The sequence below is a fragment of the Callospermophilus lateralis genome, chromosome 19, assembly GCF_048772815.1.
Source record: "Callospermophilus lateralis isolate mCalLat2 chromosome 19, mCalLat2.hap1, whole genome shotgun sequence".
Taxonomy (NCBI): domain Eukaryota; kingdom Metazoa; phylum Chordata; class Mammalia; order Rodentia; family Sciuridae; genus Callospermophilus; species Callospermophilus lateralis.
In genome coordinates, this window is record NC_135323.1 from 29,915,020 (window position 1) to 29,942,869 (window position 27,850).

The 27,850-nt window shown below is 42.1% G+C and overlaps 1 protein-coding gene across 1 annotated transcript; it reads right to left on the bottom strand.

Annotated features, from left to right (window-relative positions):
• Positions 1–597: 597 nt before the first annotated feature.
• Stag3 (STAG3 cohesin complex component) lies at positions 598–27,692 on the bottom strand. Its single transcript, XM_077105939.1, has 34 exons — positions 27,529–27,692; positions 26,455–26,551; positions 25,770–25,886; positions 22,344–22,440; positions 21,279–21,355; positions 20,804–21,008; positions 19,900–20,051; positions 16,684–16,757; positions 15,462–15,585; positions 14,859–14,957; positions 14,569–14,648; positions 13,790–13,897; positions 13,426–13,540; positions 13,171–13,276; positions 12,897–13,000; positions 12,544–12,636; positions 12,345–12,434; positions 11,922–12,122; positions 11,732–11,802; positions 11,546–11,633; positions 10,998–11,078; positions 10,829–10,921; positions 10,537–10,705; positions 10,291–10,427; positions 9,270–9,371; positions 8,618–8,766; positions 8,273–8,401; positions 8,019–8,176; positions 5,543–5,560; positions 2,997–3,147; positions 2,656–2,757; positions 2,295–2,376; positions 835–906; positions 598–670 (listed from the first exon to the last, which is right to left on the bottom strand). Exons 1-34 carry the CDS (start codon positions 27,690–27,692, stop codon positions 662–664), a joined length of 3,714 nt encoding a protein of 1,237 aa, XP_076962054.1. The 3' UTR covers positions 598–661.
• Between the last annotated feature and the right edge of the window lie 158 nt (positions 27,693–27,850).

Genomic DNA, 27,850 nt, shown 5'->3' on the forward strand with positions numbered 1-27,850 from the left:
GGCCTCAGGGAGAGTGACAGGCAGTTTCACAAGGTCCCCACCCTGTCTGCTTATCAGCATCATCTTCTTTCACCTTAGATGAAACTGCTGCTACCAGCTCAACCGCTCAATCGCTCCCTATGGCTCTGCCCACCACTGTCTGTCTCTCAGTAACTGAGCAATACATCCTTGAGAGCCTGTAGACCGAGCACATGGGGGGAGGGGTGACACACCTGCACACAGGCCATGACACCAGGCATCCAAAGAACCTGACCCTCCATCATTGTGACAATCTCAGGTCACACCTAGGAACTTGCTGATTCAAACACATTTATTGAGTTTATCACCAAGGCTCAGGAGTGTGGGGAAGGAGTCCCAACAGGAAAACCAGGGATTCATTAAATGCATGGAGGCAGTACCTCTCCACTGAAGAGGTGATACCTCCCACCCCACTCCAAATAGAAAATGGACAGAGGGATAGAGCCATGGTGCATTAGGGAGGACAGGGGCTCATGGCTTCTCTACCCATCACCATCAGGAAAGGTAGGTGAGAAAGGCAAGGCCAACTCTCCAAAGGCCAGGGCTGGGGCCTGAGAGTCTTTATTTTGTTTCTTTCTCCTTTTCCAAGTGGTCATGTGCTTCAGGTGGGGAAGACAGAGATGGGGAGAGGCCCAGAGTCCTGTCAGAAATCCTATAAGGAAAAGGATAAAAGAACACGTGAAGTCACAGCAATAGACCTAAGTGCAACCAGAAGGCTGCATCCTCAGCTAAAAATTCTAACTTCCCCTCCTAAAGCTCCAGAGACAGTCAAAGTGCTGCTCGAGGGCACACCAGCTCTGCTCTGGGTATACCTACCTCAATGTTCAGCTCTGTAGTGTCTAAGAGGTCCAGCCCAGGCTCACTGGAGGAAGAGTGGTCCCCAGGTTGCTAGAGGAAATGGGGTCAAAAGTCAGAAAGGACTTTCCCCATTCCTACCCATCATGTGGAACCAGCTCCTTTTTCAGCCTCAAAAGGATAGCACAAGGGACCACACACCAGGCATGACAGAAGTGCCTTCTCTCCTGGTATACTGAGTCCCTTAAGAGCCTTCAGCTTTGGAACCAGAGAATGGAAGTCTCTGAAAGAGACCTTGCTTGCTGGTTTTTGGTATGGAGTGTCACTGCCTGGGTTCTCTTCTGAGCATGAACAGCCTCCTTTCCCCTGCTCTCCTCTACTATCCTGTTCTTTCCCTTCCCCAGAGGAGAGAGCAAGAGAATGACAGCAGAAGACACACATGGCTTAGTCTGGGATGATGTCCCCCTCAAATCTATAACCCAGTTCTAGGTATGAGGAGGTAAATACCTTTGGGAGGCATTTAGGCCACAGGCCAGAGCCCTTGTAATGCACGTAGTGCCTTTATTAGAAGCAGCAGCTGGAGAGTTAGCTTGCTCCTTCCCCCATGTGAGGACACCAGTAGTTTCACCAAAACCCACTGTGCTTATTAATCTGAGCTTTGACTTCCAGCCTCCAGAGCTGTGAGAAATAAATGCTGTCTAGAAGCCACCAGTCTATGGTGCTTTGTTAGGGTAGCCTGAACTAAGATACAGCCCTTTGTTCTCTACAAGGTGCTTGTACTTTGTAGTTTGTGTAACTGAGGAAATGGAGGGTGAGAGGGGGCAACAAACTAACTTGCCATGGAACTGAGGGCTGGTGCTCAGGTCCCTTGAGTTCCCAGATCTTTCACACTAGACTGGAACACTTCTCCTGGGGAAGTGGGTGGCCAGGGCAGAGAAGGGACTGTGGAAAGACAGGGATGGGGCAGACCTCTTAGCAGAGGAGGGAGGAGGGGTGTGGCTGTGTCGGGGAGAATTACCAAATGGGCTGCAAGGGTAGCCTGATGACCTTCCACCCTGGCTCTAGGGCTCCTTCCAATTCCTAGAAGGTTCAGAGGCAATAATACTTATTTGGGGACAGAAAGGGAAGTGCTATTCCAACCCTTTTTGCCATTTTTAACCCACTCTGCTACTAGGATACATTTTGTTTAAACTTTGAGTCAGGGTCTTGCTAAATTGCTGAGGCTGGCCTTGAACTTGCAATCCTACTGCCTCAGGCTCCAGAGCAGACTTATTACAGGAATGCACCACCAAGTCTCGGCTCCCTATTTCTTTAATAAAAGCAGTCTGCAGTAATAATCTTTCCTTCCTTTGCTCAACGTTTCTTTCAGAAAGTCCTAAGCAACAGAGCCAAAAGTATCCACAGGACCAAGAAGAGAATCCCTGTGCTCCTCCCACTGACTGCCTGCAGTTCTGGAGGAGGGGAAGGCTGGGTTCACTCACCTTGTCAATATCCTGCCATTCTTCACTTGATTCATCCAGAATTTCTAGCTCTTCTTCTTCATCCTCTTCCATAAGGCTGAGTCTGACAACAGTGACAGAGAGAGGGGATTTTCAAACTGTTCTTTAAAGGCCCCTGAGAATTTCTCAAAGGCACCCAAGAAGTGGGGCTCCCGGTTCTCATCCCTGCTTCAGTGGAAGCAGTTCTTTAAGTTCTGGGCTTTCACACTATGCTGGAAGGAAGTATTGTGGGGTTAAGACAAGTCCAAAAAGAACTGGCAGAAAAACACTGGCCAAGATGAGAATCCCCTCAGAGTGGGTGACAGATGTGAAGCAAAGACGGAATTGGATGAGGAAAGCTCACCGAGTTAGCTGGTTGCCATGATCAAGGCCTGAAGGATTGTGCGAAGTCTGGAAATACTGTGTACCCAAGAACCTTGACCTTTGGGGGCCTGAGAGTGGCCGGCTGTCAAGAATGAAGCAGGATCAGTGACAGGATAAAAGTAAAGGGTAAAACAAGGAGGCTGGGTGGCTGGCATCAAAGGGGAGAAAGGCTTAAGAGTATGGGGGGAGACATTTTAAAGTTAAAAAGAAAATAAAAGGACAAGCCTTAGAGAAGCACTCAAGATGCCAAGTGGAGGGCATCCTGAGGGAGGACACACAGAAACTCCAAAAAGCAGCCAGCCTGATGCTCCCCTGGCTCACTCGTGGGTGAAGTCTGATGCTGAGCTGCCTTCTTCCATCTCTCCCAGCTCCTCCAGCAGAGGCCTGCTCTTCACAGTGGTGGAGGTGAGGATGGGTGTGTGCAAGAGGCTAGGCAGCTGCAGGCTCTCTTCCTGGGATGAGGAGACATCCTCTCTGTGAGGCTGCTTCACTTTCTCAAGACCTGCCCAGGATTTAATAAGGGAAAGTTAGGAAGAGAATGGAAAACCTATTATGATTCATTCTGTTTCATCTAAAAAATGAACAGAGTCCCGCTATCCTTTGTGTAATAGTATAAAGCTTATAGGGTTGTATCTAGGCTTTGTCCAAGAAAAGCTTACTACACAGCTTAGAAAAACAAGATGGAAAGATATAAATATACATTTCATAGATAAACACTTAATTCATCAAGATGAATGTGGGAGAGGGTTGGGTCTGCCAAGATTGAGAGGCCCAAGTTAAGCAACAAAGATCATCTGAGATCCTATTCGTTCCAGATTTCTGTGGTCAGAAAGAGCTTAAAATGGCAACAGAGTTTGGGATCAGAGGCCAGAGTGGGATGTGTGAGGGCCAGGGAGGAATAGGAAAATGGGAGACAAGATTTTCTGGGGCTGGGGATGTGGCTCGCCTGGCATGCGCGGGGTGCTGGGCTCGATCCTCAGCACCACATAAAAATAAAGATGTTGTGTCCACCGAAAACTGAAAAATAAATATTAAAAAATTCTCTCTCTCTCTCCCCGTCTCTTCTCTTCTCTCTTAAAAAAAAAAAAAAAAAAAGATTTTCTGAAAGCTTGAAGAAAAGGGGGTGGGGACGAGCAGGCGGGAGGGGGATGGGGGGAGATGGACAGACAGACACAGACACACACACGGAAATAGAGAGATATATAAATAGATATGACTACAATATCAGTGTAGTTCTGACAGAAAGGCTGAGTGGAGGACCCCTCCCATGAAGACTGCAGATGATGGACAGATCTTACCAGAGGTTTCCATTGCCTGAGAAAACTCAGGTGATGCTATTTTAAATTTCCAGTCAATGGACATTAATGTTTGTCAATGGTAAATGTCCACCCGCTCCCACTTACTCTCTTCCACAGCCAAGTTTGTACACTGAAACTTAACAACTCAATGTGAGCTGCCACTGGTTCACTTGAAGGGCTGTAGAAAATAGAGTCACATCCATGAACCTGTACTCAGAGAGGAAACTTCGGACCTTCCTGCAGATCCTCCTAAGCTCCCCAACCTACTTATGGTATAAAGGTTTCTACTCTTCTCCATTTCACTGGTTTCCTTAGTCCTTCAGGTTCATGCCTATAAATATCACCTAGTCTCTGCCAACTTCCAACTGACCCCAGCTGTTAGCCCTCCCTTGAACTCCAACTTTTGATCTCCAACTGTCTGCCACACATCTGCACCTGGACGCACAAAAGTCCTGACGTTTCTCCACAAACTGCTCCATTCATAGTGTTCTCTTGATCAGAGAACATCAATTCCATCCTTCTCAGTCCTTGGAGTCATTCCCAACTCCCCTTTTTATTTTATATCCAACATCTAACTTGTCAGGGAATTCTATCAGATATTCCTTAGTAATACTTCCAGAACCCATCACTCCTCGCCGCCTCCCCCATCCCCTGGTCTGGGCACTCTCCTCAAGTGGGGCAACTTTTCCAACAGCCTTCTTTCTTCTTGCTTTCCCCTCTACCATCAATTAAGGGTCCCTGGTAAACACAGACCATGTGTTCTTCCAGTGGTTTCCTGATGCACTCAAAGTAAATACCAAAGTCCTTAGTCTGCCATATACCCCTAGGCTCCTGTGACTTCTTTGGTTGAAAATCCTATATACTCTGCATTCTAGCCATAGTGGTCTTCTCTGCTATTCCTTGAACACACCGGGAGCATTCCCTTTCATGGCCTTTGGACTGGCTGCTCCCTATTATTTTGATATACTTTAGGAACCCTCCTTCACTTCTGCTAAAAAAAAAAAAAAAAAAAAAGAATTGGGAGGCCATCAGATGGAGACAGTTCCAGTGCCTTGGATTTCCATATAGGCAAATCAGAACCCAATGCAGAGTAAATGTGCATAATTTAGGAGATCAAAACTTAAGCTTAACCAGTAAGAAACCACCCACTAACCTCTAACTAGATTTTCCACTTTAACTGGTCCCATACTTTCCTTCCTCTTATTTCAGCAAACACCTTTGGGAACCTCAGTCAGTGGAGTTCCTGATCTGCCTGTCTGGTGTTGCCCCCCTCATACACTGCTGAATGCTCAAACAACTAATGTTTGTTACAGCATTAATTAACAAATTAATGTGCCCTAGCGCATCTTGTAGCACCTCTTCCAGGTTTTTGCCCAACATTCATGTTCTCTGGGAGGCCTTCTCCTTCCTGTGCCCTCTCTGGCATTCCCTCACCTTCCTGCTTTTTTGCCACAGCATTTTCATCACTACCTGTTTGTGTTTACTGCTGTATTCTCACCACACGGTGCTCAGAATCCACCGACTGAACAGCAGAACCAGTATTTTCAATTTTATCTCACCTTTGCAGACCTTCTGCTTTACACAAACCTACTGAAACATCTATGCTTTGGCCAACATACATCGTTCTATGTTGTCTGTGCACATGCTGTTCTGCTAGCCCCTCATGACCACATTTTTCCTCTGTTTAATATAATTCTTACTCATTTTTAAAGCTCCAGCTTAAATTCTACCCTCTTGGTAAACCTTCTATAGACCAACTAAACAAAAGGATACTTTCCTTCTCTGGATTCTATAGAATTCATTTGTACAAACCCTCAGGCAGTTATTTATTGGTGAGTATTCATAATTCAGATTTTTTCTGAAATATATTTCCTCTTTTTGAGTAGATGGAAGTTACGTTAAGGGCCTACTATACTCAACACAGTGTCTTGTGTATAGTAGGCCCTTAATGTTTATTAGTTAATTGATAAAAGTAGAGTTTCCTAATGATGTAAAATATAATTTCAGGTGGTATACAGAAGACATTAAAAGTGGGGCACAATGGTGGACACCTATAGTCCCAGCCACTTGGGATGTGAGGGGGCAGGCTGAATAACACAGCAAGATCCCACTGCAAGAAACTCCTACCCCGCTCCCAAGAGCAAAAAACAATAAAAAGAAATCACACCCTATCTCACACAATATACAAAAATTAACTCAAAATGGAGTACAGGGGCTCAGGTTGTGGCTCAGTGGTGAAGTGCTTGCCTAGCATGCATGAGGCACTGGGTTTGATTCTCAGCACCACATATAAATAAATAAGAGGTCCACTGACAATTAAAGAAACATTTAAAAAAAATGGAGGACAGGGGCAGGGGCTGTAGCTCACTGGCAGAGGGCTTACCTAGCACGTGTGAGGCACTGGATTCCATCCTTAGCACCACATAAAAATTAACAAATAAAATAAAGGCATTCTGTCCATCTATAACTAAAAAACGATTTTTAAAAATTGGAGCACAGATTTTAAGAGCTAAAAGGAAAAACAAAAAGTAAATAGGAAAAAGTAAATAAGAAAAAGGAAGAAAAAACGAAAGTAAATATTTTGATTAGGCAATGATTCCTTATGATATGATACCAAATGCAAAAGCAAAAATAGGTTAAGTGTATTTCATCAAAATTCTGAACTTAGGACACTATTAATAATGTGAAAAAAACACCCATGGAATTCAAGAAAATTACTGCATATCCTATACTTCAAAAGAAGATCTTATGTCTGGAACATATAAAAACTCCTACAACCCAACAATAACAAAACAAACAACTCACTTGAAGAATGAGCAAAAGGGGTTGGAGATGTGGCTCAATGACAGAGGGCTGCCTTGTATGTACAAGACCCTGGGTTTGCTTCCTAGCACCTCAAAAAACAAACAAAAAGCCTCCCAAAGGATCTAAACAGACATTTTTCCAAAGAAGATCAATTGTTATAAGTGCATACAAGAAGCTCAATATCAGTAGTCAGAGAAATGCAAATTTAAACTATGAGATATGATCTTATAGTCATTAGGAGATGAATAAAATTAAAAAAGACCAGTATCAGAGAAAAAGTGAAGAAATTGAAGCCCCAAATATTGTTCATGGGACTGTAAAATGGTATAGGTACTTTGGAAAACAGTTCGGCAGTTCATCAAAAACTTAAATGCAAGTTACCATATAACCCCGCATTTCCACTCCCAGGTACATCTCAGAAGAACTAAGAAAATATGTCCACCCAAAAACCTGTACATGAATGTTTAACAGCATCACATGTAACAGTAAAAAAAAAAAAAGATACTCAGATGTCAATCAACAGATAAATAGATAAAGTAAAGTGAACCCATACAACGGATTCTTGTTCTGTCACACACACACAAAAAAGGTACTGATACATGAAAAAGCACAGATGAACCCTGAAAACATGCTAAGTGAAAGAAGGCAGATACCTAAGGCTACATATAGTATGATTCCATTTAGATAAGGTGCCCAGAACAGGCTAATTCAGAGACAGGGAGAAGATTAGTGATATTGTGTAAGACTGGGAGGATGGGGAGAAGAGTGACTGCTATAGGTCACCTTTTTTTCTAGAATAATGAAAATGTCCTAAAATTAAATAGTGGTGATAGCTGCACAACTTGATGAACATACTAAAAACCATTGACGTGTACAATTTAAAAGGGTAAATTTTATGGCATGTGAATTATGTTTCAATAAAGCTGTTAATATTTAAAAAGTCACATTTTAAAATGTATGCTAGAAAACACAGTACGAGCAGGTCAAGCTGTGACCAGATGCTTGATGAAATATTTGACAAAAAAAGGTTTGAAGGAGACCAAAGACCATCTCCTGATTATCCAAGCAGCAGCAACCAGAACTGCAGTGCTGGGCTGGGGTTCAGTGGCAGAGGGCTTGTGGCACTGGGTTCGATCCTCAGCACCACATAAAAATAAATAAAACAAAATAAAGATTAAAAAAAAAAAAAAAAGAAAGAACTGCAGTGCTGAGTACCCGATGCCCAGCCTTAGCACTGTACCTTCAATACGCCTTTTCTTGGAGCGGGGATGACCCTGAGGGCTGGCCTCTGCTGCACTCTCTACAGGGCTGAGGGAGTGGCAGTAGGTGGTGACTGGACCCCACTGATGGCCAGGTGCCTGGGAGACACGCTGCAGACACTTTTCCAGGTAAGACAGTCTGAAGGAGGGGTGGAGCGGAAAGGCTGGGGTGGGTCCCAGCCCTTGCCCAAGCCTTTCTGCATCCACATCTCTGCTCACCCACCCTCTAACTTACAGCAGCTGCTTATCCTGGTGGAAGAGGCGGGGGGAGAATTCTGAAAGGAGCTCCAGGAATGCCAGATTTGGGGGTTCACTTGAGGAACCAGGAGGAGGAAGTTCAGACAAGGAGAACTTGATGCCTTCCCTTGATTGGGCAGAACTGTTTTAGCAAGACAGGCCCTTCCCATTTCCCTCCCAGGTCTGAGATATCTCATCCAAGTGTGCCCTTCCCATCCCCACTCATCTCTGAGAACATGCCCACTAACAACCTTACTACTGCTTCTTCATGGCCTACCCTCCCCATCCAGGGCCACATTCTCAGCCTTTTCTGTACCCAGCCTCTAACCCAGCACTTCCTCACTTGTGCAACATGACTACCAGGTCTCGATTGTGCAGCTGCTGGGGTCCAAAGCTCAAGGCAAATCTCCGGGCCAGATCCCTCATCTCAATGAAAGCTGGCAACTCACTCAGGCCCTGAGGCCCCTGTTCCTGCAGCAGTTCTGTGTACAGCTGTGTCCAAGAGACATGGTGTGTTGGGAGAGGGAAGAACAGGGCAGCACTAGAAAAGCACAACATTCCCTTCTCCTCAAAAATTCCCAAGGGCTTGGAATGCCATCTCCTAATTTTACTCTTTCTGCCCCCAGGACACTGCCCTGATCTCTGACACTCTGCAGCAGACAGAGCCTTAGCCCTTCTAACAAACTACAGTAACTGAAGAAGGCTGCAAGAGAACAGACTGAAAAAAATAATTAGGGATTCCCTATCACCTCATCTTTGCTGCTCTAGGTGCTGATAGTTGATTTCTATGGGTTGGAGATGGAAAGTTCCAGGTTAGTTAAAAGCACATTTTCTAAGGATCTACTAGGTGTGAAGGAGCCTGTTGTGTAAAGTAAAAAGTCAAAATAGGAAAGGGCCTTTTCTTAATGTCTTGCTTTCTCTGAAGGTGGACAAAGAGGTGGGGGACTACAGGAAGGCATGCCAGAGGTGTGAGGTCCTCTGGAGAGAAGCAACACCTGCTTCAGGCTCAGCAGCAGGATTCGGGAACAATGACTTCGATCAATCTGCCTTGCTCTAGTTAATGTTTCCTTGATGATGTCACCATAGTCATTGTAGAACTGCATGAGAAGAAATGGAGAACGTTATGTTTGACCACAGGAAAACACTGTTTTGTTTCTATCTTCACATCCCTAATCTTGCCTTGTTCCCAAAGAGCCTGTGATAGAAAAACAGGAATCTAAGCATAAAATAACTCAGACTAGACCTCATCTCTAACCAACAGGTGCAGAGCCCAAAAGAAATCAGAGTTTAGGTAAAAGAAAAAAAAAAAAAAACACATCAGGGATAAACTGTTGGAGCCCAATTCTTGGTGAAGAGGAGGAGGAGGCCTGCCAGTGCCCATTCTCGCTTAGCACTGAAGTCTCCACATGTATTCCCACTAAAAAGGAAGCCCCAGGGAACAGGACTTTTGTCTTTTTTGTTCACTGCTGTGCCCTCAGTGCCTGGAATGGCAGGTACATAGGAGGTGCTCAGTAAACAGAAATTAATACAATGGTGGGTTGAGACATCTAGGTATGTAGTGAGCACTGATCCCTCCCCCATTCTTTTTTTTTTTTTTCCTTTTTATATTACCCTGTTCAGAGGACTGGGTTGGAGAAAAAAGATTTCTAGATGGGAAGAAGCAGCTATTTCCCCTCTACTGAATGTCTTAATAGCTTTTTCTCCATAATTACTTACTACTGAGTCATTTTGGTTTCTTTCTTTTTTAAAAAAATATTTATTTTTTAGTTGTACACAATACTTTTATTTATTTGTTTTTATGTGGCGCATGCTGTACTTTTATGTTGAGCCACAATCCCAGACCCCACTTTTGTTTCTTTATTCTAAACTCCTACTGCCATTCCCTCCTACTTTCCCTTTTTAAGCCTGATCCCATCAAATCCATCCCTCTTCATTTCTGAGATGTCATAGTGTCTCAAGTCATGGCTTTGTTCAACATGGTCCCCTGTTCTTTGTGGCTGTGGGGTCTCACTATACCTTATTGTAGTGTTTGAAAACATCTGAGGCTGCATCCAGCTCTAGAACCCCATAGAGCAACAGCTTGCAGAACCCGGCCAAGAGTCGGCGCCGCTGGTGCAGCTGCTCTATCTGTACATGATCATCCTGGGAATGTCCTGCCCATCAAAGGCAGAATGCAATCACACACTTACATCTCCCACACTGAATCACTGAGCCAGGCCCAGCCCCAAACCCTCCTGAGCCCCAAGCACAGAGTCCCTGTACCACTGCCCAGGTCTCCAGGTTGGAGGAAGACATGGTCCATGAGGAAGCTTGCTAGCTCAGATTGGAGAGAAGCTTCTGGAAAAAAGATGAGGGGTCTCAGGAAATCCCGCCCCCCTAAAATCATCTGAGGGCTGAAGATGAGAAGCATATCACTTAATAAGACAAAAGCCTGTTGGTGAAAAAAAGAGGACGATTAAAAAACAGAATTGTTATAAGACTGGAATTACAAAGTCAGCTTAACTCCTCAGACTCCAACACTCGCCTCCCTCCTCCCTCTGGAGGAAATGCTCACCTGCTCCTGGATCTCCGGGTCCACATCTGAGAGGCAGCTCTGGCAGAGTTCACAGAAGGCCACCATTCTGCTCTTAAGATCCAGCACCTGCTTCTGCAGAGATAAAGGCTTACAAGGAGCAAGACAACATGGCTCCTCTGTCCTAATCCCTGCTCAGACCCACACTCACCTGAGAAGCATCTGGCCCTGAAATGTGGGTTAGTGTCCAAAGAATGGAAAAATAGACAAGAGTCAAGGCTGGAAGGACCACCTGTAACCATGAAATTTCAGACAAATGAGCTTTTGCAGGAGAATGAAGAGCGATAGTGAAGGGGAGGGAGAGGCAGCTGAGGAGGGAGAGATGGGCAGGCTGATGGGCTCAGACCCAGCGTGGAGGAGAGAGAAAAGGAAACCCTTTTCTGGTGGAGATAAACTGATATTTAAAACAGGCTCCAAAGGCAGCTATTCTATGCAAAAATATCATGTCTCCCTAATTCACTCACGATCTCCTAGAATCCCTCAGTCTTCTTGACTCCTAGAAGACTGAAGAGGATGACAGTTTCCAGGAACTAAAGCCTGGTCCATCTTTCAAAAGAGGATGGAGGGGCCGCCCCATCAGATCTTCCTCTGTGTGCCTACTTTATACCCTGTGACTGGGCCTGCCTGGGAGAGGTGGCAACCCAGAATAATCCTTAAGAATGCCTCTCCTGCTTCCACATCTCCAGCCTGTCTACCTGCCTGGTGAGGAACCTCTCCAGTGTCTACGGCCTTCCGGAGGAGTCCATAGCATGGCTCGTAGAGCTCCCAGCGAGTCAGGTCATGAGCACTTTGTGAAGAGAGATGGAAACATTATGCTGGAGCAGAATGAAAGGAATAAATTCCACAGACACAGAAATGGGAGGGAGCAGGAGGGAAGCTACTCACTTGTAGAAGGCAGAGAGCCGCTTCAGAGTGGCCGCTAGACTGTACACCTCATCCTCATCCAAGAATGACGACTGAGGAAGAGAGAAGGTCCACAGCAGGATTTTCCCAAGAACTCATCTATCCAAGCTCCCAGTCTTGGGGCCCTCTCCCCCTCATTTGGTGTGTCCCGCCATTCAGCCTCAGCTCCTACCTGCAGCAGCTCATCAAGCTCTTGCTGGAAACGGTCAGTCAGCAGATCTACTAGTTGGCTGCGGGCAAAGTCCACCCGGCTGAAGAAAGTGAACTCAGGCTTACAGAGCAGATACAGGGCATGCGCTCCAGCCTCAAGCACTGCTGGCTCTGCGTGCTTCACCACCACCTCCTGGAGTTGCTGCAAAAGCAGCTCCAGATGCTGAAAGGGAGAAAGATGGGAGAAGACGGTGTGGAGGAGATAGGTGGGAAGGTGAGAAACAGGGCTGAAAGCAAGGGACTTCAAGGAAAAGATGCCTGAGAAAGGAAGGGCTTATTGGATTTTTCTAGAACCCAGGTTCCTGTAAAGATATTGACAGTAGACCCCTCCAGCCCTAGAAGGTGGGCAGTGAGGTGTAGGAAACAGATCTTCCCACCTCCTCACCTTCTCCAAGCGCCGAGTGCAGTAGATGCTGAGGTCAAAGTAGTTGAGAAGCTGGAGCAGGGGAGCGACCTTCTCTGCATCGGCTGAGAACTGTGGTGATAAAGAGGGTGTACGTGGGCTGCCAACTCTTCTCCCATCCCTCCTCTAGGCTGTTTCCTTTTACCCACTTGTGCCTGGTGCGGAATAGGGGCTGCTCTACCTTGGCCAGGAGCTGGGGCAACAGGGGAATGAGGTGCTCAGTCAGTTTCACCTTGTCATCAGCTTGGAGTTTGCGTTCTTTAGCAGTTAGGCCCTGGAATGAGAGTCATTATGGGGTGAAAGACGTGCAGAAATGCCAGGTGCAGTGGGTATGTCCGTGCATCCCTCCTCCCCATGATCTTTTCTGCCCAGGAAGGAGAAAAGAATTCAGCAGCTCCCTTCAGATTTCTTTTTGCTGGAGAAAAAAATCCTTTGGGGGCAGATGGAGTGCCCTAAACGAGGACTTAAGAATACTGAGAGAGAATACATATCTGACTTCAATACCTGACCAACCCAACTTGCCTCATGCCATACCTTCCTCCCAGTGACCCGCCCCACAGGCGGGTGACCCTCTGCAGCTTGCCGGGCACTGGACACAAGGATTTCTATCAGCGTGTTTTCCTGCACATTGCCCAGGTCTGGGTTGGTGGGAGGATCAAAAACAGAAATGACATATGAGCCACTCACCATCTAAAATTCCACTCCCACCCCATGTCCACTGCTGCTTTTTATAAAGCAGGCAAGCAGTCTCTCCCGGTTTCACTTGGAAGTGCAAGGTCCCTGTCCCCAGCTACCAGGTAGCACCTACTCTGGTCCTTCTGCAGCAGCAGGCTTGTCATACTCTCCCAATCCTTCAGCTGAGTCCCTGCACAGTCCCAGAGGCTGTCTACTAAGTAAGCGGCATGGTCATGGAGCTGTGAAGAGGGCACAGGGTGTTACCAATGTGATGGAAAACTGCGCCAGGAAGCGTTTGTTGATAAACATCACCCTCCTTCCCACAGTGGCCACCCTGTCCTCTACTCAGGTTTCTGCACAACACTCTGACTCTCCCTTCATGTGTCACCTCACTCTCCACGAAGAAGGACAGCAAAAGATGGAAGAAAGTTCTCTGAGCACTTGGACTTCGGCGTCGCTCTCTTCCAACCCCTGCTTTTGTCCCACACTCAGGATAGAAGAGTCTGGAGGGGAGGGCACAAGGAAAGGGCACAGCACAGGAGGAGGTGAGGCACATGGCAATCACCATGGAGAAAGAAACAGCCCAAGGAAAGGATGCATGGAAAAGAGGAGCAGAGCTAAGGGAAGCCCAAGGGGTTAAGAGGAAAAGGGGTGTCAAGAGAGACCTGTATAGGTATGGAGAGTCCTTAGGCAGCCGATGAGAAAAATGACAGAGGATGGTGTGAAAGAAATGCACAAGGAGACCCACTCACTTCCAGTATAGGAATTCCCCTGCGGCAGAGGCCAGGGCACGATTGGAGGCATATACAACTGGGTAGATGCTCTCACAGTCTGCACTGGTCAGCACTCCTTCCATGTTCCTGCCAAGAGAAAAGTGTGGGCTGGGGATGTGGCTCAAGTGGTAGTGCGCTCGCCTGGCATGTGTGCGGCCCGGGTTTGATCCTTAGCACCACATACAAAACAAAGATGTTGTGTCCGCCGAAAACTAAAAAATAAATATTAAAATTCTCTCTCTCTTTTAAAAAAAAAAAGAGAGAAAAGTGCATTTGGGTGTTGTCCTCTGGCAATTCTAGAGCTAAAACCAGCAAAAACAATGAGAATATGACTCTCAGAAAACTTTTTATTTTTTTGGTCCAGGGATTGAACCCAGAGGTGCTTTACCTCTGAGCCACGCCTTCAGCCCTTTTTATTTATTGACAGGGTCTCTCTAGTTGCGTAGGTCCTTGCTAAGTTGCTGAGGCTGGCTTTGAACTTATAATCCTCCTACCTTGGTCTCCCAAACCACTGGGATTATAGGCATGCACTACCATGCCTGGCTCAAAGAACTTTTAAATGAAAAGTGGAAAACAGAGGAATGTGGAAAATTAGAGAAGACAGGCAGTTTCCCCTCTCAAGTCAACTCAGGAATGACTTATTTTTAACATGCACCTAAGAGTTAACCTGTGACAGGTGGGGCAAGGACTCTGGAGGGGCCTGCCTGATGCTACAAAGGTGTCTGTGACATGCTGCCTCACACATTCCCACGACTCACTTCAGGATAAGGGTTAGCAACCTGACAGCCTCCACCGCCACATCATACTCTCTGTCCATGACCATGGAAACCATCCGGTCCTGTCAGAAAAAGAACATTGCTCAGTATCTCCCTGTACCCAATCCAAACATCACATTTCCTAGAATTTGAGAGATTCCTAAAGAAAGGGTAATGAAGCAGATGCTGGAATAGGTAATAAAATATCAAAGCAAATGATACAGAAAGACACAAGGTGGGAAAGCAGGATACACTGCAAAGAGTCCAGCACAGAAGCAGCGTCTCCATCTTACCTTGAAGCGGCTAGTGAAGAGCTCCAGGCGTGATGTCAGCTCTTGGTTGCTGTACAGTCCTTTCAGAGCCTTCAGGCACTTTAGACGGACTTCCCGGTGCTGTCGAGGAGAGACAAACAAGAAAGAAAACATGATTGATCACTCACCCCTACTGAGCCTCCACATGAGGACTTGCAGAGTCCTCATTCTGGACCTGGGTGCCCTCACAATGAGGATTCTGAGATGAAAGAGAAAATGAACAGCTGTCTTCTTAAAATACAGAAGGATCTCAGAATTGAGCAATTGTGATGAAAAGGATCCTACAGCTACCACTCTCACATGTGAGTTACTAATCTATCAGTAATTTTCTTGTTTTTTCTTAGTGAGTTTTTCTCCCTTTTACACCTTAAGGTTGAAGGCACGGTTCTCCTGGATGTGTCTTTTTCTCTTCAACCTTATCCTATGCTTCCTAGTACTGAGAAGTTTCAAGGTTCAGTGCCTTGATGGGCTGATCAATGCTCACCAGGTGAAATGTCTAAGTGGCAGGACCAAGAAAAGCTGAAGTGTCCTGGGCAGGGAAGATGATGAGGGGAACAGGAAAAGGGAGACTGATGTGACTCCTACCTTGTCATGCAGGGTCCAGCCAATGTATTTTAAATAGCTGTCAGTGAGGAAAGAGGTACTGTAGCTCTGCATCCAACACCCGATCTCCTCCATGCAGATAGCCCGGATCTCAGGAAGGATGTCCCTAGATGGAGATATAAACTGACTTCTGTAGTCTTCTCTCCAAACTCACTTTCTTTTTTTTTTTTTAATTGATTGTTCAAAGCATTACAAAGCTCTTGACATATCATATTTCATACATTATTTTTTTTCCAAACTCATTTTCAATCCTATCAGAAAACCCTCTCTCACACAAACTATTTTTTTTTTCTTACTGTTTTATTTTCCTTAACACTAACCATACATATTAATGGAATTCAATGGGCTATTTCCATGCATACAGTGTGACTAAAGAATTTGTTTTCTTGATGAATGCCAAGTGCCATGGTTTTTCAATTTCCTTCCCAACGTAAACACAATAAATATAAAAGTAAATTCCTTTCTGTAACTAACCTATGAGATAACTGAACCAGCATGTACCATCTTGCTCACCACATCCCCTTTTAAAACTGATTTTGAAATTTTGTTTAATTATTGGCTAACCTGTGTATATTTTAATTCTACTTCAAGAAAAGATTAGATCAGGAGCTGGGTTTGTGGCTCAGCAGTAGAGTGCTTGCCTCGAACGTGCGAGGCCCTGGGTTCCATCCTCAGCACCACATAAACATAAAAAATAAAATAAAGATGTTGTGTTCAACTACAACTAAAAAAAATATTAAAAAAGAAAAAGATTGAATCACGTGAAAGGTTCTAGAAAAGCAGAAGCTGAAATCTAGAGAAAGTGAGAAACTTTTAAGTACTACAAATACTTTAATATTAATTTTTGGAGTACTACAAATGTTTAATTTAATTCTACCAGTCTTTAAAAAGTTGCCTCTGGTTCTCTGCTCTTGTCCTTCCAAGTTTCCAACCTCAAAAAGATAACAGGCAGGGACAGAGCCAGACCTTGGGCAACATTGGACCAGAATACTCAATAATGCCTTATCCTTTTATTTTCTCTCCCAGAAGAGTTTACAAAATCCTTTGTATGTGGATAAACGGAATCTTACTAATTTAAAACATGCGTTGTAAAGAGTTTTTATTCCAGCTGCCTTATTTCTGGGGTTAACTAAATATTTTGGGAATCTTACAGACTCCACAACCAAGGAACAGCTACTTCAGTGAGAGGAGCCCATTAGCTCACCTGTACCGATGAACAAAGACACCCCTGAAGATGGCATTCATCATCCCCTCAATCTCTTCTTGATGCTCTTGGAGCTGGTGGAGAAGGAGGAACAGATCAATCTTTCTTGTACCCCAAAAGCCTAAGGCTGCAAAAGTATAACTTCTACCTACTTCCTATTTATCACAGGACACAGTGTGAACCCCTGGTATCCTAAGTTTCCTTTCAGATCTTCTAATTCTAGAGGAAGCAATAAAATCAACTAATGCCTCAGAGGTTTCTCTGTGTCTGACAAAACATTATCTCCTCTATATATGATTATTTTTGCTATTCAGAAGCTCTAAGTGGTAGTTATGAATGTTTTGATTAATAGTAATTCAGAAAATGCATCTTTACTAGGTGTGGTTTGATAAATGAAAAAGAACTAGCAAAAAACAGATTAGATATGTGGTTTTCAACTGGGCAATTATGTCCCCCAGAGGACATTTAGCAGTATTTTAAGATTATTTCACTTGTTACAACTGGGGTGGGATAGAAGATAGAGATACTGCTAAACATCCTGCAAGGCCAGGACAGCCCCTCACCCCAACGTCAACTGAATTAGGATTAGGTAAATGATAGATATCAAAAGCAGAATTATAAGCAGAAAGGGAACTTTGAGACAACTGACCCCACCTCTTCAATAAATCAACATATGGGGGAAAATGGGGAAAGGCTGATGTTAAATTAAATTTTAAAAGGTCTAAGAAACACCAGTCATCAAATACAATGCAAATTTCTCACTTAGATCCTGGCTTGAATTAACCAGATGTAAAAAGAATTTAGGGGGGACAAGTGTAGGAAATTTAAGTATGAATTGGAATTAAAAATATTAGGGAATCATTAATTTTTGGATATGAAAATGGTATTGGATTATGTGATAACACATTACTTTTTTATTTTTAGTTTTTAGTTGTAGTTGAACACAATACCTTTATTCATTCATTCATTCATTCATTTATTTATTTATATGTGGTGCTGAGGATATAACCCAGCACCTTGCACATTCTAGGCAAGCGCTTTACTGCTGGACTACAACCCCAGCCCAATAATACATTACTTTTTAGAGAATACACTTAAGTCTTTGGGGTTAAGGAATCAATATGTCTATAATTTACTGTATGAGAAAAAAAACAACCCACAAACAAATGAAGAAAATACTGTGAAATATTGTTAAACTAGATAATGCGTATATGGTATCCAGTATGCCAGTGTCTCTTATCTTTCTGAATGTCTGAAAATTTTCACATTTCAAGGAAAAGGAAGGAAGTCCTTGAAAGAAAGAAGATAAATGAGTACCAGATTCTACAGAAGTCTAGATAAGAGATATTGAGGAAAGGCACTGGTGATACAATTCAGGAAGCCAGAGGTTTGGAGAGAAAATTTTCAAAGAAATGGGGATAGGAACTAAGTAGCAAAAAGGATTCAGTCAAGTGGACATGAAGAAAATAAGGAAATACAACCCTAAAAAAGGAGGAAAGAAATAAATCACAGAGAAGCAGAGTTCTTCAAAGGACAGATTCAAGAGCCTATATACATTTATAAATGAGAAAACAATATGGGGGGAAAATTAAAGACAAAAAGGAGGAATAATAACTGATGAAGCAAGAACCCAAAGACAAAAAAAGATCTGCAATAGTGTACAGTGGTCTACTCTTATCCACAGGGGATATGTTCCAAGAGGCCCAGTAGATGCCTGAAACTGCAGAGAGCACCAAACCCTATATACACAGATTGAATATCCCCTATCTGAAGTGCTTGGGACCAAAAATGTTTCTAAAGTTTTCTAGATTTTGGAATGTATGGATAGACTTTACTGGTTGAGCAAACATGATCCAAAAATCCAAAATCTGAAATATTCCAAAATGCGAAATTTTTGAGTGTCATACTGGCAAAAAAGTTTTGGAATCTGAATACTATAGAATTCAGATTTCTGGATTAGAGATGTTTAACCTGTACTGTGTTGTTTTATACACACAGCTATGATAAAGTTTAACTTATATATTAGGCACAGTAAGAGATTAACAACAATTAATAAAATAGAATAATTATAATGATATACTTATGTGAATGTTGTTTCTCTCTCAAAATATATAATTATACTTTAAATTTTTTTGGACCTTGGTTGACTGTGGGTAACGGAAACCACAGAAAGCAACACTGCAGATAAGGGTAAACTACTATACATAATTTAAGATTCTGGATAGACCTATTAATATACATAAGCCCTTAAGATTACCACGACAGTGAAAAACAGCAAAAGAGAATAAGGGAATAGAAAGTTTTACAGAAGTCATCTTTTATGAGGGCTGGAGAAAGCCAACCGGTACAGTTAGACATGATGTGTTTGGCTAACCTCAAAGTTGGGGAGTCTTAGATACTAATGGAGAGTAGAAAGGAAACAATCAGTATTCACTTCATCACAGAAAAAAAGAGATGTTTGAAGTTTAATCAGTGTAGAAGATATTACTAGGGCTTATGTTCTCTAGTGATCTTCTTAAGTTTAAAGGGAAATAAAGCTAGTCAATTTACTCTCATCTCACTTAAAGTCACAAAAAAGTAGAATTATTCCTTTTTACATATATTTTTTTTAGTTGTCCATGGACCTTTATTTTTTTCCTTTATTTATTTACATATAGTGCTGAGAATTGAACAGTGCCTCACATATGCTAGGCAAGTGCTCTACCACTGAGCTACAATCCCAGCCCAGAATGATCCTCTTTTTAAAGAAAAGAAAACTGAAAACTGAGAGGTTACATTAAGGCCATGAAGCTAGTACCTAACTGGGACAGAAGGAATGCTATATTTCCATTCCTTGAATACCTGGCTTCCCTTGTACAGGTACTACTATGGTGACCTCTACATTTAATATAAAAGTCACAACTTAACTCCTTGCAGATAGAGCACTTAAACATTTCCAATGCTGAAAAGAAATGGAAACTGAACAAAAATGGAAATATAGAGAACTTAATTCACTAGGCATGATTTTGAGCCCACACTCAGAAACAAGAACAGCACACAATGATCTCTGATGGGACGAGCGTGGTATAGCTGTTGCCAGACTCTGTTATTCCCTATCTGAAAGGCTGCTTAGGGTTTGTGCTGAACAGCCTTTCAGAAGTGCCTGATAAAGTAGTCTGCAACAGCAGTGGATGGAAGCTGGGAGAGAAGAAGGGAAGAAGCAGGGACATTCCTCACCTCTTTGCGTTTCTCCAGCAGGCTCTCTAGCCGCTCAGGGGCTCTCTGCCCTGGTCCCTTGTTTCGTTCAGCCTCATACTGTCGCTGGTTGTTGTCTTTGTGTAGACTCAACTGGAGGGCAACTCTTACCAGGGAGGTCATGAGCTTCATGGCTTGAGTCAGGAAAAACAACAAAGAAATCATCACTTAAGTCAAAGGAGGGAATATAAATTTAAAAGAGAAGGAAAAGGGGCTGGGGCGGTAGCTCAGTGGCAGAGCGCTTGCCTAGCACACTGGGTTCAATCCTTAGTGCCACATAAAAATAAATAAAAGAAAGGTATGTTATCCATCTACAACTAAAAAAAAATTTAAAAAATAAAGAGAAGAAAAAACGGTCAGAGAAAATGAGAAGCAGAGTGACCCCGAAGTACTAAGACACCCTAACCTAGAATGGACTTTCCCTACCTCTTTTGGACTTTAACCCTCAGCATATTGTGAGCTTTAGAGAAAGATATTAAGGTTGGAAACTATTACTGTGATCTATCCCTTTTCACGTATCCATTTGTGAAAATCTGGATGGAGATTTGGCATAAAAGCTGCAATGCAACTGAAGTATAGCTAAGATACAAGCAGCGTGTGGTGGCACACTCCTGCAATCCCAGCAATTTGGGAGGATGAGGCCAGAGGACTGCACTTGAGATGAGCCTATGAAACTCAGTGAGACTCTGTCTCAAAAACAAAAAAATGAAATAAAAAGGGCTGAGGATACAGCTCAGTGTTGGAACACCCCTGGGTTCAATCCCAATACTACAAAACAAACAAACAAAAAACTAAAATGCAGGTGGGAAAGATGATTTAGAACCATAGAAGAGAGGAACAGTCCTACCAAACCCCAGAAGAATACACAAGAGTAAGAAGTGCTCACCAGCCAGGGTGCTAGTGTGGCGGAAGGCACGAACTTGGGAGTCTGAGAGGCCCGTGAGCAGGGAGATGAGGTTGTCCATGGGAAAGCCATCATAGAGGAGGCTGTACTGGCACTGATAGACCAATGTTCTCACAAATTCACAGAAGCTTCCTTGGAACTTCTTCCAGGATGGACCTTGAGCTGTCAGGGGATAGTCCCCTGAGTCCTAGATAAGGGTTATGAAAAGAATGGAAAATTTGGTTTTTTTTTTTTGGGGGGGGGGGGGTAGTATCAGGCCTATGAAGCCAATAACATAACAGTCTAATCTCCAATATACTTAATTTCCTGATATCCTTCCCAGCTCCAGAGGCTTATCAAATAATATATATGAGTCTCAAGAAGTTGAGCTTTCCTTCTAAAAGCTACCCTACTTCCCAGAATCAGAGAAGAGGGTTGAAATAAGAGGAGAAACAGGATCCTGGTTGTCTTCCTCCACCTCATTAAACTGCTCTGTTAGGTGCCGGATGATCTCTGAATTGGACATCTTCTTGAACATCTCAGGGGTCACAGTGCCTGAAGAATGGAAAAGATGAGGTACTTAAGAGGAAAATAACAGGACACTGTGATTATTTACAGATAACATCTGAAGATAACCTAGGGAACATACTGAAATATGCTCAATCAGGTAAGGAATTAGAAGAATTAAAACTTACACCATTCAACCGTGTATCCATTATGAGGAAACCTCTCTAGAAAACCCAAAGGAATCAAGTGGAAAACTATAGTTTAAAAAAAGACTCCAGATGAATTAAAACAAACAAACAAACAACAACAACAACAACAACAAAGAAACAAACTAGGCCAGATGATGGATTCTAACAATACAATCAGATCAATACCATCTGCCCTAATATAACTAAGCCATGGCATGTGGAGACTTGGCTTACTTAGAATGACTAAGAAGTAAGAAAATCAGAAAGAAAGAAGTAGTTAAAAAAAAGGAAGAAAGAAAAAGTAAGAAAAGAAAGAAGTAGAAAATAAGAGAGAAGAAGTAAGAAAATAAGAGGTTATCTTATCTACAAAGACTAAAAGGCATTTTTTTGAGAGAGAGAGAGAGAGAGAGAGAGAGAAGAGAGAGAATTTTTTAAATATTTATTTTTCAATTTTCAGTGAACACAACATCTTTATTTTATTTTTATGTGGTGCTGAGGATCAAACCCAGCGCCCCGCACATGCCAGGCAAGTGTGTTACGGCTTGAGCCATATCTCCAGCCCGACTAAAAGGCATTTGATAGTCTACTTTTCAATTTGTGAACATCATTATTATCATATAAAGATGATTATTTTCCCCCAAAAGGTCTTGCCTCAAAACCAACACAGTTCACTACTGAATCATTTTCCTTATATACTTATCAAAAATATAGTTAAATAAATGAAACTCTCCATATGCTTTGCTTCTTCCTTTAGGAAATGTCTAATCCTACTTGTTTAAATGAAGAGTTTCAGAATATAGGAGCAGAAGGGTGGGAACAGAAAGAGAAAGGGGTAGGAGTTTTCTCACCTTTACATCCACAGGATCGGATGAAAAAGTTAATAAGCTCCAGGAATCCTGCCTCCTCATCTTGCTTATAGCTCTCCAGCCACTCATCCACCAAAGACTAGGGGGGAGGAAAAGTGGATGATTTCTATTTCTAGCAATATAACAGAACAGAAATCCTGTTTGGTCTTACAAACTAAAGCATATAAATTTCTGATTAAAAATAATACAAACATCTTTTTAAATGTATTGCTGAACTAAAACCAAAGGTAGAATTCCATATAGGCTCCAAATGAGGTGAAGGTAAGCAATCTAAGGAGGCAAGTAAGTTGACTTTTGCCCTGAGGGGTTCAATAAACCCTAAGGATCCTGACTTTGTGTCCAGATGGCTGTTTGGAGTGCACAGCACAGGGGACAGAATCTAATGTCTTTCAAAGAGTGGTATGAGAGAAGGTACCTACATAAAGCTATGTCCTGCAGTCACAGCCTCACAAAAGCAAGAATGAAAATAAATCTATAGTTCAGACAGGGACACCAAGAAAACTAGCTTGTTATGACCTTAGTGTGGTGTGGAGATAAAAAATGAACTGTCATTTGACAATTCATATCTGGATTTGATGTCCAGATGTACTCTACCTATATGATCAGAATAATCTTAATCAGAAAACTTAATTAAAAGTGATAATGGAGTGCCTCCAGGCAACTACCAGAAGCAAATGCAGGTTCTTCTCTTAAAAACCCACCTTTGACCCATGCCCCAAAGAATTACAACACATAGAGCTCCAGGAAAAATAACTGGATCATTTTCACAAAACCTAGTAAAACATATTAAAAAAAAACCAGGACACTGAAAAAAAGAATTAGAAAAAAACAGACATCAGATTGTATTCACAAAAACTTTAGACACCAAAGTTATCACAGGCTATGATTTAAAAATAAAAGAGAAGCCTGAAAGTAGAAGAAAAGACAGAATTTGAAAGACAACTTGGTATAAGTGAAAAATATTTAACACTTAACAGACATTCCTATAATCCCAGATACTTAGGGGGCTGAGGCAAGAGGATTGCAAGTTCAAGACTAGTCTCATCAGGTTAGTGAGATCCTGTCTAAAATATAAAATAAAAAGGGCTGGGGATGTAGCTCAGTGGTAGAGTGCTTGCCTAACACACATTGACACATTGAGGCCCTGGATTCCAATTCTAATAATGAAAAAAAAAATCTTCAATGGATGGATTAAAAGTGGATTGGTGGGGGTGGGTGGACAAGGGTTGTGGCTCAGCAGTAGAGCGCTTGCCTAGTTCGTGCAAGGCCCTGGGTTCAATCCTCAGCACATAAAATCAATAAATAAAGGTATTATGTCCAACTATAACTAATATATATATTAATATTTATTTATTTATTAATTAAAAAAAAGTGGATTGGTCAGGCTTGGGATGTAGCTCAGTTGATAGAGTGCTTGCCTTGCATGCACAAGGCCCTGGGTTCAATCCCCAGCACCAAAAAAAAAAAAGTGGATTGGTCACAGCAGAATAAGAGATGTGTGAACTGAAAGTTGAATTAAATAAAACACCCAAAATAGCAAACGAGATGCAAGAGACTGAGAAATTCTAATGATGTCTAACTGAATTCTAGAAAATAAGTGAGGAAGTGAGGAAGAGGCAATATTTGAAAAGCCCAACACTGTTGTGAATATACGACTGCATATAAGTTGGAAGGAACAATTAGTTTTAAAATGTATACAGTCCTGGTAAAAGACATCAAAAAAAAGCCAGTAAAATGAAAACAAAAATGGAAAAGATACAGTGGAGGTCAAGAAACTGGTAGAAATTAATTTAAATATATCAACAAAAACAATAAATGTTAATGGACTAAATTCTTTATAGATCAGCAAAATGAACAAAGAACAAAATCAAATGGATGATGTATGTAAAAGACAGATCCCAAATACACATAGGAAAATTAAAAGGATAGAAAAAGATACTAGGCAAATTCTAACCAAAGTTAAAGGAGTGTTAAGATATATTAATATCAGACCAAAAATATTTTCAAAGAATGCCAGTATACAACAAAAGGTTTGATTTATCAGGAAGCTATAACAATTATAAACCTATATCCAAATAAAAAGTGTCAAAATATTTAAAGCAAACAGGGATGAATACAAAAGGGATAACTGAAGAAGTTAACTTAATGGATTTTAAAGCATCTCTCTCTGTAACCAATTTACCACAAAGACCCAAAAACTTCAGAACAGAACAAAACCCAAAAGGCAACAGTAGAAATATCAAAATAGTATCACATTTAACACATTTTACACAATCTCACTCAAGAGAACAGTACTTCATAACTGAAGAATACTCATCCTTTTCAAGTACCAACAGTTTTGGGAGCTGACAATGCTAGGTCACAAAGCTAAGTCTCCATAAATTTCAAAGACTGCATCATTTTCTGATAACAACGCAATAAAGTTAGAAATCAAGTAACAAAACCTAACCAGTAAAACTCCATGTTTGAAAATTTAAAATACTTTTCTAGAAATGATAAAAAAATCTATATTATACATTGATATGAAATTTTTAAAAAATGTGAACTGAAACATGTCACAGAAGACTAAAAAATGATTCATTTATATAAATTAAAGAACACATTCATTAGTGGTAATACTATAATTAAAAATAGGAGATTAATACAAAATTTAGTATAGTGGTTGTCTCTGGGTGGTAAGGGAACTTGAAGAGTAGGATGCAGAGACGATATGCCATGGGCTTCTACAGATCTATTAATGTTTCATTTTTTTGAGCTGGGGGCTAGAGATAAGGGTGATCATTTTTTTAAATCTACATATATATACCTTATTCACTTTTAGATAATAGATATGCAACAGATAAAAGATGTGGGGGGGAGTAATTAGATGTAATTGTCAAGGTGGAGGTAAAAAATTAACAAGGGTGAATAAACTGCCATCCATATCCAGATCCAGGCTTCCTTCCTAGTTCACTCAATGCTCTCTTTGCCTCTTGTTCTGTGATACCTTTCCATAAAGAATATTCTTTGTCATCCAAGATCTCTCTTGAATCACTTCAAGGATGTACCATTCCAAGAACTAACTTCATGGTCTTTTCATTTTTTTTTTTTTTTGGTACCGGGGATTGAACTCAGGAGCACTCGACCACTGAGCTACATCCCCAGCCCTATTTTTGTATTTTATTGAGAGACAGGTTCTCACTGAGTTGCTTAGGCTGGCTTTGAACTTGAGATCTTCCAGCCTCAGCCTCCCGAGCTGCTGGGATTATAGGTGAGTGCACCACGCCTGACTGGTATTATCTTTTTTGATACATGCATACTCACTAAAATGTCCATATCAAATCAAATTTGAAGACACCTGTTCTTATCTTCCCACCTTACAAAGACTGAGGGAGGATCAAAAAATAGAGATAAGACTCTTTACTTTACCTGCATGTCACTTTTGGCGGTTTTCACAGAATCAAAGAGATCGCTGGTTGGTGGTTCTGATTTTTTCTGGATTTTACCTTCTACTATTTGGGACCCCTTCTTTGGATGTTTTGCCACCTAGTAAGATCAGAAATATAAAAAAGTGAGTGGTATTGGCACTTAGTCTCATCATTATCACATTAAGTAGACTTAAGCCAGCTAGGTGCTTTAATCCCAGCTACTTGGGAGGCTGAGAGAGGATGACTGCCAAGTTCAAGACCAGTCTGGGCAACTTACTGAAACCCTATCTCGAAATACAAAGTAAAACAGGTTAGAGATGTACAGCTCAGTGGTAAAGTGCCCCTAGGTTCAATCCCCAGTATTGGAAAAAACAACAAAGTAGGCTTAAGCTGCCAATTTCACAGCAGAATATGCATTACTGTCTCATATCTGAAAAGAACTCATTTTTTCACATGTGGTTTATTATTCCTAACCTTTTCTCCTTTTAAAGTATGTGAGCATTATTCCTGTACCTCCAAATCCTAATGCTCTCTTTTATTCTTTTCTCTTCAATTTTTTTTCCTTCCTATTTCTGTCCCTTAAGAATCTTTCAAATTGTGTCCTTTCACTAACTATATCACCTGAGCCTCTTCTAGGTTTTCTTTTGCTGCTTCCCAAACCAGGTTCCAAAACAAAACAGACTCACCGGTGGTGTTCTGAGTGGTCGTTTTGCTGATCTCTTTCTCACATTGCGTCTCAGGCTTTCTTCAAAGTCACTGCCTTCATCAGTTGACAGAGAGTGACTATCCCTATAAGGAAGTATGGTATACTCCTTAAATAAAACCACTCCTTCCCCCTACCATAAAGGGCTAATTATAATTTTTCTTTGTCTCTAACTGTATTCTACCTCCATGAGTAAAAGACAGATTATGAGAGATTGCTTACTGTCACAAGTAATGATGGAGGAACTAGAAGTTACAGGAAAAATTTCACTTGAAAGCAATGAAGCTGAATAAGGTATTGAGATGGGTGAAAGACAATCCCTTCTTAATAGTCTCTCCAAATAAAAGCATCAAATTATATTCATAGGCAGAGGAACTACTGTTCTTGTGGAGAAAAATCAGCATGGCTCAGGAAGTTACATACCATTCAAATGTAAGTAAGAGAATAATGTGTGCCTGGAGTTAAAGTCTGAAACATTGATACAATCTGATCCCCAATAGTAGTACTCACAGAAAGAGAAATGATTAAGAGAAGATCAATTAAAATAACCAGGGAATAAAGTAAATCCTTAGTTTTTTTCACTAGAAAGATAAAAAACAAGATATACTACTATAACAGAATTTAAACTCATAAACCATAACAGAGAATGGAAGGACCTGTTTAAAAAAAAAATCCCAAATACAAGAACTACAGGACACCAACTAAAAAATTCATACAATTTGTCAGACAACAAATAAAGCACTCTTTACTTGTAATATTTTCTACTCCCCAGCCACCATCAGCATTTATACTGGCTAAACACAGAAATGTGTTCAAGGTATGTGTAGACTGCAAGTTGAGTGACAGATTAAAGAGATGCTCTTCTTGATATCTACACGGTCTAGGGTGGCCAAGAAACAGCTAGCGGATCACTGTTCTGAACCAGTACAGCTTTTCTGAGATTTTCACACATTTTCACACCTATTACAACCAGTGCAGTAAAATGATAGTAAGGAAAGCTCCCGAAGATACAGGAGGCAGCAGCAAAACGCAAGAGCTTCTCACCAACACCACTCACCCCTCTGAAGGGTCCGAGTCCCTGTCATCACAGGGCAGATTGATGGAGGAACTAGAAGTCGACAATGCCCTCAGTGTACTTCCAACAGTTCTGTGCAGTGGGGAGGACACACTGCTTGGGGAGGATGAGCTGTGAAGCCGAGAGGAAGACCTCAGGGTAGGCATGTTGATCTGCCTGAGGCAAGAAAGACAGGGAAAGGGCTCCTACCCCACTTCTCCATTCCCACTTCTCCATCCCCAGCCCTGCCCAGTCCCTTTCTTTCCAAGGAACTGCTCTGGGACTCGGGGGTCGGCGCGGGACCTGCCAAAAATAAGACAAGAGA